Source organism: Ctenocephalides felis, unplaced genomic scaffold (genome assembly GCF_003426905.1).
Source record: "Ctenocephalides felis isolate EL2017-DRISC unplaced genomic scaffold, ASM342690v1 CF-g0.4_SCAFFOLD_01886, whole genome shotgun sequence".
Taxonomy (NCBI): domain Eukaryota; kingdom Metazoa; phylum Arthropoda; class Insecta; order Siphonaptera; family Pulicidae; genus Ctenocephalides; species Ctenocephalides felis.
This window is the reverse complement of record NW_020538040.1, coordinates 18,814,141-18,826,166: the sequence shown is the minus strand read 5'-3', so window position 1 is coordinate 18,826,166 and position 12,026 is coordinate 18,814,141. Positions and strand designations below refer to the sequence as shown.

Below are 12,026 nucleotides of genomic sequence, written 5' to 3'. Positions count from 1 at the left end.
TTTCAAATATTGTTTTAATAACGTCATTCGAATAATATTTAAACAGATTAAATGAGCATACACATTTAGTTTATACAAGTATTTCGCATTTAGCGTAGTTTCTATATGAAAATAGCCCTTCTGGATGAAAAAAATAATAAAGTAAAAATAAATAAAGATACTTATTTGAAGTATCAAAACATTTAACGACGACTAGTAAAGACAACTACAGGGTTGCCTCATTTTAACTAACTAACTAAATGTCTTCATAAAATAGACAATCTATATGCAATCTATATAGATAATCAATCTAGGTAATTCAAATAAAAAAGTCTTAATTTATAAGAAATATATTTGTAATTTGTAATAAATAGATCTAGGTAATTTATAGAAAAAGTCTTAATTTTTAATAAATATATTTGATAAGCAACTTACCTAAATGCCCACCAAATATCAAAACTCATGATGTTCAACCAGAAGTAGCTCAAAATGAAGGCAACATAGCAGATCATGCCTGAAATAGAATAGATATTGTCAATTAAAATATTTGAAAAATTTTGTTATTTATTATGAAATATTGTTCAAAGTTAATTTATATTGAATTATTACTTTTACCTACCATAAGATATGCATTCTGCATCGCCCATGCTCCTGGTGCTGATCTGAATGACCGCCAGGAAGGAATATGCAGTCGCCAATGCACCGACATAGTGCATCAGAGCTTTTCCATGGATTGTATGCAATTCAGGCAATATCAGATAGACCAAAAATGTCAGGATGAGAAATATTATACTTATAATCAAACCTGAAATAATAAAACATGTAGATAGAGTCATAAATTTTGCTTATTGAAACATTGTCTAAGCAACGATTTTTTCAAAAATTTTACTACTAATTTTCAATTTTGTATTTTTTAACACAGTTTTATGATTTCACTAGGCGATAAGTAAAGCAATAAATACCGATAAACTAATATACATGCAAATGAAAATTATGATTTGAATATGAGCTTGTTTGTACATATGAAGCAAAATTTTGCCTTTCAATGACGTTTCCTCGAAACCGCTGTACCAATTTTAACAGTTTAAATATCATTTCATAAAATATAATAACAACATGTTTGTATTGGATAGGTCCGGACATTTATTTGTAATTAACAATTAAATAAAAAAAATTGATATTTCAAAAAAAATCTGCTATCAATTTTTAAACATTCAGATACCGATTAAAAAGACACTACTCTCATAAAAAAGTAGTTAAAAAGTAGAAATACGCATGTATTAATATTATTGAAGATATGCATTAATTAAAAATCTAAGTAAATTATTGTTTTTATTCCACTTTATTGTTTTTCTAGTATTATTTTATTATTCAGAAATTTAATTTATTTTAATTATTAATTTCATTTTTATTATTATTTGCTTTTATTTTATATTAAATCATCATTCTATGGATATCATTTTAATGTTAATTCTATCCTTTGTACTCTTATTTATTTAAATTCATGTTATTGTTTATTATTATCACTAGATGTTAAATTATTTAACAGTTGTAATAAATATTGTAATTAAAAAAAATAATAAAAAAGTAAATTATACAGAGAATCTAAGTAGATTATATTAAGTGGCAAACTCGTAAATCAATTTAAAAAAAATAATCAGTGCAAACGATATCTTACAAAATTGATTCAGAATTTTTTGCAAAAACTTGGATTTTTTTTTTCATTTTCAGACTTTTGACTCATCATGTTTCTTATGGATTTTTAATCAAATAAACTAAACCACTTGTAGGGGCTAAATATTTTAGTATGTTCCTTAAAACCATGATCTCCACCGTCAAACAATTTGATAAAAATTCTAAAAAAACTTTTCTTAACATTTAATTTAGAACAAATGGCCTGTCAAATCGTTACCAAACTAATCAACGCGATTACCATCTAATCTTTTTCGAAAAGTTTTTGATTTTTTAAAATCAATTAAGAATTGTAAGCTAGAAAACTAGTAAACACTAGTCATCATCGAGTTACATCTAATGGCTTTTAAGATTTTGAAATCGGTGGAGCCGTTTTTAGGAAACAGACGAAATACCCAAAAATTGGCTCACATATACACACACATCCCATAAACTTTTAACAAGTTTGGTTTCCTTCGATTCAGAATGACTTGAAACGTTGAGAAAACAAAATTACCAAATCGGATTTTCTGGCGAAAACATAAACTCCTCCTCCGGGAAGTTAAAAACAATTTAGAAAAAAATTAAATTAATAGTTGTTCCAAATCTGACCATAAGTTCTTCTGACAAAGTTTGCATACATTTCTAATCTTAGTGAAAAATGTGTTCATAACTTTCAACTTTTCTTTATCAAAATAATTACTTATCTTTTGATAATAATATTCCAACTTTTTATATCAATGTTTGTTTGAACGTATTTTCGTTTTATTATATTGCCCATGAAGGTGACAACTTTCAGGGCATTAAACTTTACACGGAATGGTTGCTACCCCTGGTAGAGGAGGCAGCGGAGTGTTTTAATTGAACTAGTTGTTCACTTCTAAATGTAAAGTCCGCACAACAACATGTATAATAACTATATCTTCTTTTATTATAACTTAGTAACAAATCAGTGATTGTAATTAGAACTGCAACAAATACATAATATACAAACAAATCAGTGTTTAATACAGTCCACAGCTACAAGGGTTAAATTATAACCCAACAACCTGAATTATCGAAGGAGAATTTACATACATTTTATACCTACGTAACATAAGTATAATGTTAATTATTTATTTAACTAATAAAATGAGGCAATGCAAAAATCAAATATTGCAAAAAATAATAAAATGATATGGTAAAAAGCAGCCTATTAATGTAAACCTTTTCATCTCACCGACTGGAAATATTTGGAAAATCACATCAGTTTCCAACTGCATATCAATGTTGACGCACATCAATGTTCCCCAAGTCCAACTAGTTTCATTTGAAAACTGCATGTAATCGACACAGTAAGATTTATGGTCGAAAAATTTCAGAGGATCCACGTAATTTGGAACATATAGAGAACCATTCTGTGGAATAAACAAATTGGGATAAGAAATTGAACAAAAAATTTTATTTGATAGTTGTATAATTAGTGATATAAAATATAAACAATCAAATCATATAGAATTTATTTTTCATAGCTATGTATGAAGGAATGCAGAAAATGTGTATTTATTTCTGACAGGAACATTCCAATATTATGAATGGAATGACGTATTACCAACTAGCTCTATAATTAGATTCTTTTCTACGTACTCTAATAAATTAAATATATAATACTTTATCCTCCTCCTTATTTCCGTATATTTAAAGATAAAACTTACAAGGTACAAATAGTTGATGTCACTCATATGTTGATCTGGTTCAAGCATGAATCTCGATCCATTATTGCAAGTATTTCCTGAAACAACAGCAAACCATCTTCTATCCCATTTATGGTGTCTTAGATCAGCATTTCTGTGATAATATATATCGGGCGCAAATTCTGGTAAGTCATTGGCAACCTCACAATTTTTACCAACTAATCCAGTACCAACTGGACAACATTTTCTTAGGCATTTGCGTAACTTGCACGTGCAACCTCGGAGATGAGGATAATCTGGAATCAGCGCCGCCTGGTAAAAAATCATCATCAGTATCAGTTATTCATAAATAGAAAAAAAAGAGTGTGCGTAAGGTTCACACGCGATTGAAGCAAAATTTATTTGCTACTGTACAAGATGGCATTTAAGTAAAAACAAATACATCATATAACAATTTTGAATAATGTTTATTAGTAACATGGTAACACTCGTGATGCACAAATTTATTATGGTAAACCATTATATACATTTATATAATGATAAATTATAAATTATATATTTATAATAGCATTAAAAATATGTATAATATTTAAAAACAATAATGTAATTAAAGTCATACTTCAAATATGACATGATCGGTTTGTCATTGTAATTAGCATTTAGAAATGAACCTTTATTAGAGAAATGAAGTAATTGCTGATTAATAAATTCAATAATATTCGTTGACACAGTGGCCTAAAGAAGTTTTACTTGAAAAATATTACTATTATAAAGATATTTTTTAAATTCGCAAACAAAAACTGGTTTGGCACAGAAGATGATTTGGTTTCAAAGCTTGATTCTACCAGAGGTGCACCATAAAGAAGATATATGTGATGAATGTTTCTTCGTCATTTCAAACAGAAGTTGTATTTTGTTGTTTGTAATAATTATATTTCCGGAAACGATGCGTCTAATTATGATGAAGATAACAAAAAATATACCAAAGCTAGGTTTATTATAGTAGCAAGAGTTGACAAAGATTTTTGTTTTATCTATTTTGTTTTATCGCATTTATTACACATAATGTAGATATTATTTGGTAAAACCTCTTTAAAATTAAAAATAAAATGGTAATTTATTTTGTATCCTGGCAATGTTTTTTTACCTAGCTTATAGAGTACAAAGGACCAGGTAATAAATTTTAGAAATATATCAAGAACAATATTTCTACAATGATGAATTAGTTGGGAATTTTACTAAACATAGTTTGATAGTTTTTACTAATAGTCAAATTGGCCCTTTGTGCCCCGCGCCCTTCCCTGTGGCTAATTATTTGAATGAATGTAGAAAATATTGTAAAATGGTTGTAAGGATGTAAGGTATTAAAAGTCTGAAAAAAAGACGAAAAAGCGAATTTTTTACATAAAATATTAGCAATACAGGCCAATTCATGTTTAGAGCATTTTTCTAAATCCAGCACTTTCATTAAGAAGTAAGCATGGCATAAAAATAAATACTATAATTTTTAAATCAATAAAGAAATTACTAGCAAAATAGAAAGAAAATTATACAATTGGAAAAAAGCACTTGATTGAGGAGAGCAAAAATGAAAACAGTAAATAAAAATTGAAAGTTGTGAAAATAGCATAGATCTTATACTATAGTAGTATAAGGTACTAATCGTAAGTGTTTTATTTTTTAATTTGTGGTCACAGTTTTATGATTCATTTAGGACAGGGATTTATTTTAATAAAAATTGCGTAAAATATTTTAAAATATCAGCTGTATACGTTGTGTAAATCCTCAACCACTGATAACATAAACTTTGCGCACTTAGAGCAATATATATAAAATGAATCCAATTGTATCCATTTATCACAAATGTCAACAACATATTAGTCATATCATTTTTACCATGATTATATATTTCTTTGAAAATATCACGTACGAGTTTAAGTTGCCTTTTTATATAAATCACAACTAATAAGCAAGTAATAATAAAGTAGATAGACAAAAGGGCTCTGTAGAAAATTACTGTAATACCAATGTATGAAAAATTATTATTAAAAGTCATCCCAAAATTGGTATTGGATTAGTAATGAAAGTAATTCTTAAATGGAAATTAAAACTTGATTTTATGTTGGTAAAATGATAATATTTAAAATATTATTTTATATCAAAGAAGCAAGTCAAAATGTTGCCTCATACTGGGTATTTAGCAAAATATTAAGACAGGATTTAGATATAAATGCTAATTAAAACTTTATAAAGACATTTTATTTTTAGAAAAACAATATTTAGAATAAAATTTTATATCAAAAAAATAATCCAAAATTTTGGCTTACCGTTGTATTAAGAAGAAGATCAATGCCTTCAATCATGGGCATAGTCTCGTTGTCAAATCCTTCTGGAAATGGAACCATGGGTGGCCTGAAAACAGAATTGTTGATTATTTATAATACCACTAATTATTTAACTTTTAACTAATTTTTTACACAATTTTACATAAATTATAAAATGTTATTTTAAAAATTAAAGAATGAAATTTCAAATTAAAGTTTAGAAATTAAAAAAAAAAACAATCAGTTTGGAACAAGTATAAAAAGTAACAAAATAAAATTGTTAAAATTGATCGATTTGTTGATAATTTTCAGTTGATTCACAGTGTTATTGCATTTATTGCAACTTCATTTTTTACATTTTACCTATAGGTAAAGAACCATGAATTAGCTTAATGGACCGATTCTGCCGCATAACAAAATGTTATGGCAAGACTATGTTATGAAGAACTTTCCATACTAATTCGTCCTAAATATTACCAAAAGCTTATGCAGTCAAGCGTTTTTCTAAAAAAAAAACGATCTTAGATAACAGGGTCTTTCTGACCCAGCTTCATAACATACGAGTGACGTTGCAGTTTATGTGTAAAACGCCTGAATAAACAGCAAATACATGATATTATGACAGTATTCAGTATGTTTCAGTAGCATAATGGATGGACGTTGGAGCGTAACATGGCCTTGCCATAACATAATCGGCCCATAAATATAACTTAGAAATAAACGAGTAAAGATTTTGTTGACTACAATAGGAATACGTAATTCAACTTGCCAGATTTTCCGGCAGCGTATTTATTCCACAGATGTAGAAATGAAACGATTGTTTGCAGTATTAAATATATTTATAAAGGTAATTCTCATATGATATATACCTAAATAATAGCATAATTAAATAAAAAATTTTATGGAATTTGACTATGCAAAATTAGGTAAAAAGTTAGGATACGTAGGCTATTTCTCTAAAATTTAAATCATTTTTTTAATCATCTAAATAAATAAACCGCTGCTCCTAGACCTATAATATTTTAAGGGTTTGTTTCTACTATCAAATCTACTGCCACACCAAGTTTCATCAAAATCCCAGAAGAGTTAACCTGAAGTTCTCCTTGTTAGTAAATTTGCAAATATTTGAATAAAATTTCGCAATTCGTAATAGAAACATTTAATTCATTTATGAATATACTCTTTACATAAAATACCATATTCTGTGAAATCAATTTAATTTTGGAAACTAGATCGATAGTCCAGCCATTTAAGCAGTAAGAATCTCGGAATTCGAGATACCCTGCTGTATGTCTGTAAATACTGTATATTGACACCGTAAAAGTTATCTCAAAACCTACATATGGTAGAGTGTACATACGTAAAAGTTGTCTCAAAACCTACATATGGTATGGTGTACGTATCATATGTAGGTTTTGAGACAACTTTTAGGGTGACAATATATAGTATTTACAAACTTACAGCTCAAATTCGAAGTGAACTTACTATAATGACTGGACTATGATTCAAGAAAACGTAATAATAATATTGCTAGTAATAGTAAATAGTAACCAGAGATTATCCTTGTTAGTGTAAATAATTTGTGATTCGAGATACATTACCATCTATAGATCAGTAACATAGTTGTACTTTTTGTTAACAAATTTTTGTTAAACTAAAAATACAACGTCTACAATATAAACATGCTGGATTAAAATATATGACTATAACTCCTAAAATCGCATTTAAATTTTTGTCAAAAGGAACTCAAAATGCAAATCTTTCTCTGATGTTATTTCCTGAAGACAAATTACGTCATATAGAAAATAAAAGAGCCACTTTATAGTAAAATAGTGACATTCATCTAAAATTTTAGTGAGTGGGAAAGCTCAAAATGTAATTACCATTCAATGAGGAACACAGTCGTATGTTATGAAGCTGAGTCAAAAAGACCCTGTTAACTAAGAGTGTTTTTTGACATTTGTGCGATTTCTAATTTCAATATTATTTATAATATTATTCTATAATAAAATGTATTTAACCTGAAAAGAGCGCTGTTCTAAAATAAATATATGATTTTGCTGCATATTTTATACTAACGAGGAAAACCTCATTTTTACTCTTCTGTGATTTTGATGAAACTTTGCATGGTGATAGAGTTGATAGTTAAATAAAACTGTTTAAAATTTTATAAGCATATGAGAACTGGTTTAATTATAAAAACTAATTAAAGTTACTCTTCTGGGATTTTGATGAAACTTTGCATGGTGATAGAGTTGATAGTTAAATCAAATGATTCAAAATTTTATAGGCCTATGATTTTGAAAAATGGGCCTATATCGTTTAAACTATTCGGTTTGACTATTAGCTATCGCCATGCAGAGTATTACCCAGAAGAGTAAACCAGAGGTTATCCTGGTCACAATAAAAAATGTAATGAAGCAATTTATTTACACCTTGTGGATAAATTTTTGGCAACGCTTGTATAACTAATATAATAAACTTACATGTACATGAACTGATATTTCTTTGGATAAACAATTCCGTCCAGGATAATGGCACCATCTTTTCCTTTTTGGCCATTTTCAATATTTGAGCTCTCGTACAATTCACAGGGCGCATCGACACCATCTGCCCAATTTGCATTTGTTAACAAGATTGTTAATAAAATAAACAAACACCAAACACTTTTTTCACACATGGTGACTGATTTTTAACAGAATCTTAAATGTTTTAAAAATTAATATTTATTATCACTGGTTTATGTCAACTTGAATTTATTTACATTTTTAGTAAATTATTATATATAAAAAACACTATAGTGGTTAATTATATGGTAACTTTTTTTAAGATATAATCACACCAGACTTTATTATATTCACTGTGCAATTTATATTTATTATTTTATATCTAATTAAATTAACTGCACTTAACTATTTTTTGAATCTTACTCTTTAAGTATTAGCTTGCTAGATTAATATCATATGGCACATTTATTTTAATAATCTTACTTTAGACTTACATGTTCCAAAATAATTTTATTTTAATTTATTATTCAATAACTCACTTTATCATCGTAAGAAAAACTATTAGTTTTTCTTAATTGAAATGTTTTTGTACTTCAATTACACCATTATCTGTTAAGAGTGTTTCTCCTAATCGCAATGATTAATATTTCTTATCAATATAAGATATTTTAAATTTTATCAATATCAATTCGTATTTTGTTTTTCAAGATCACTCATTATTTGATTTTTTGATTATTTGATCACTGTTAAACGTTCTTGACACCAAGTACTGCATCTGTAAAATATAAACAACGTTGTGAATTTTTAATAATAAACATAATTTTTAATAATGATAATAAACATTATATATATATATATATACATTTACTGAAAAATATTTTTTGTTTAATATTTACACAACCTATTTGTAAAATATGAATTTACAAATTTATTTATTTAATTTTTTATTTAACGTTTAAAATTTATTTATTGAATGATTCATAAATAATGTCAAAACCAAATGTGTGAAATAACGTATTAAATTTTCGAATCAATTCGACTTCGAGCAGCAAATTTTCATAGATAAGTAATATTATCAATTATTGCAATTGGCCAACTGCATGGGCGTAACAAATTGATAAATCTATTTGTTGCTTGTGGAATAAAATGACTAATACTAAATATAAAATAACTGTTTATACGACATACTATTTTCGAATAACCAAAACATTTTAAAACTTAAAATGTCAGCAATTCAAGTTTTGATGCGATTTATAATAAAACGGTCATTGACTACATTGAAAATAGATTACTGGTCCCAATTTCGAAAGAAGTTCCTTGTCAACAGTAAAGAATGAAAAAAATACATGAGTTCAGAATTTGGACAAAAAATAAACCAACCATATATAAGAAATAAAATATATCCTAATTTTAAAAAATATAAAAATAAATGAATATGAAGGTTTTGCTATCTAAAATCTAGACATTGCTTTGCTAATCTTACATTTTATTTAAAGTCTGATAATAAAGCTATAATTACTAACAATAATAATGGATTGCATTGCCCTAGGGCAGGTCCGTGAACTGGGCGACAGTTTTACCATTGCCATTTAACATCGCAGTGCCCGAAATGGGGGCTATTTTCAATTGGAAACACATTTTTGATCTTGATTTTTAAGTGAAAATTGATATAACGACTGCATGATATCAGGTTATCCAGAACGACGATTCACACAGCGCACACAAGGAATGCGCTTAACCATTATGCTAACACCCCTGAAAAAACTATATAAAAATATATTAATTTATTGAGTTATATTGGAAAAAAAATGCTTTTACAACAAATATTTCTCTCTGAAATTTTTGCATCAACCAGGCTTGAAATTGGAGGATCTTCGACACCAAAAAATACCAATTAAAACTAGTTTTGATATAAGTGCGCATCTTATTATTTTTTTGTCATGAAAATAATTTTTGTCATAAAATGTAAAAAATGAAAAAAAACTGTAATAATTTAATGCGTATTACTCTCCATATTTAATTTATTTAAGGGTATTGTGCAAAAAAAAAAAATCTTCAAAGAATCAATTTATTCTCTCAAGCTAAGAAATATTAGCTTTCAAAACGTATAAAATTTGATGGCTTGACACGTTTACTACTGCGCACGCATATGTTGCGTGAGACCCTTGTCAATTGCTAGAGTAGTGTTTTTAGTAAAATAAAATGTTTAAATTTAAATATGAACTGTAGTTACTTCAAATAGAAATAGTCCTATTTATCGTAATTTTTTGCATTTTTTTAAATTTACAGCTAACATATGCAGGAATGGTTTTATGTTATATTAAACGAACAAGAAAATTTAGCACAGGGAAAAATATAAGCATGGTTAGCAGTAAATGAGTTAATACGCAAAAAATACAAAGCAATCATTTATCGAAAAAAATCACGTTCCTGAAAGAACTATGTAATAGCATCATATGAAATTATGAGACCGATTCCGCCGCATAACAGAAAAATGTTATGGCAAGGCCATGTTACGCTCCAACTTCCGTACATTATGCTACTTAATCATACTGAATACTGTCAAAATGTCATGTATTTGCTGTGCATTCAGGTGTTTTACACATAAACTGACATAAACATCACTCGTATGTTATAAACCTAAGTCAGAAAAACCCTGTTATCTAACATCGTTTTTTTGACATTTGTTCTGTTTCGGTTATGATTTTTATCTGACAACCTGAGAAAATCGCCTGACTGCACACCAACTTCATGACTTTTGCCAATATTGAGTATGGAAAGTTCCTTATAATATGGCTTTGCTATAACATTTTTCTGTTATGCGGCAGAATCGGTCCCTATATGAGAAACAACCACTAAATTGACAAAAAGAATATATATAATATGTGAATTGGATATACCTTCATATATTTCTCTAAAGATGCAAAATTTCTTTAAACGCCTTTGAAATAGTATTATCGCAGATTTGTCAAAAAATAAATACAATTTCAAGCTGATCAAGTTGTATATAAATGGGGATACACATATTGAAATGGAGTATGTTTATATTTTATTGATAAAACTTTTTTTGAAGATAAGAACGATTTGCTACAAATAAAGTGTTGGTATTGAAAGGTTTCGCACGTACTCACTCACTATCATGAAAAACCAAAAGGTTTCGTATAAAATAGAATTTTATTTACATTTCAAAAAAAACCAACACAAAACATAATAACATGAATAATTAAAAAAGTTGCATATCTTGAATTTCGGCTTATTTAACCAGAACTGTGTGTACGAGTGTCGTCCATAGACGGCATCGGTGCGCCTACTAACTATTGCTTTCAAAACTGAGTTAAATTATAAAGAATTCTAATTTATTTTATTGTACTATTTAGTTTTTTGAAAGTGTAATTTTTAATTTTTGAATTTTCATTAATAATAATTTATTGAACATTGATTATAATCACTGGAAAATATGTCGTGTAACAATTACTTGGGCAGCTTGTTGGCAACAACCTCAATATGTTTTAGCGTCAGTGCAATTTTTTCATCCAAGTTTTCTTATATTCAACATCATATATAGATAATATTTAAATCTTCACGAAAATACACTACCTGAATTTACTTATGCTTGTTCTTGGTATTGAAAATTATGAAAATGTCTATCGATCTGGCGTGCGATCAGGCGTATTTTACATATAAACAAGCAAGGAATAATATTATGAAAATGAATATTGGTCATCTTGTTTGTATATATATATATATATATATATATATGTATATATATAAGTTATACCTAATTTTTTTTTTTTAATTTTCAAAATTTTTCCATGCTATTTCCATACAAAACTTTGATTGAATTGCGCTCTATCTAAAAGTTAATATTGAGA

The 12,026-nt window shown here is 27.4% G+C and overlaps 1 protein-coding gene across 1 annotated transcript; it reads right to left on the bottom strand.

Moving 5' to 3' along the window:
- Positions 1 to 101: 101 nt before the first annotated feature.
- LOC113374712 (G-protein coupled receptor Mth2-like) lies at positions 102 to 8,669 on the bottom strand. Its single transcript, XM_026614684.1, has 7 exons — positions 8,134 to 8,669; positions 5,651 to 5,735; positions 3,345 to 3,635; positions 2,870 to 3,047; positions 599 to 784; positions 415 to 493; positions 102 to 120 (listed from the first exon to the last, which is right to left on the bottom strand). Exons 1-7 carry the CDS (start codon positions 8,325 to 8,327, stop codon positions 102 to 104), a joined length of 1,032 nt encoding a protein of 343 aa, XP_026470469.1. The 5' UTR covers positions 8,328 to 8,669.
- Positions 8,670 to 12,026: the final 3,357 nt, after the last annotated feature.

Excerpts from the sequence above, each read along its gene's own strand:
- LOC113374712 (XM_026614684.1), bottom strand. The coding sequence starts at position 8,327 with ATGTGTGAAAAAAGTGTTTGGTGTTTGTTTATTTTATTAACAATCTTG. Across the intron at positions 5,736-8,133 it reads AAATATCAGTTCATGTACAT|GCCACCCATGGTTCCATTTC; the intron begins GTAAGTTTATTA and ends TTCTGTTTTCAG. Across the intron at positions 785-2,869 it reads TTTCCAAATATTTCCAGTCG|GTTTGATTATAAGTATAATA; the intron begins GTGAGATGAAAA and ends TTATTATTTCAG.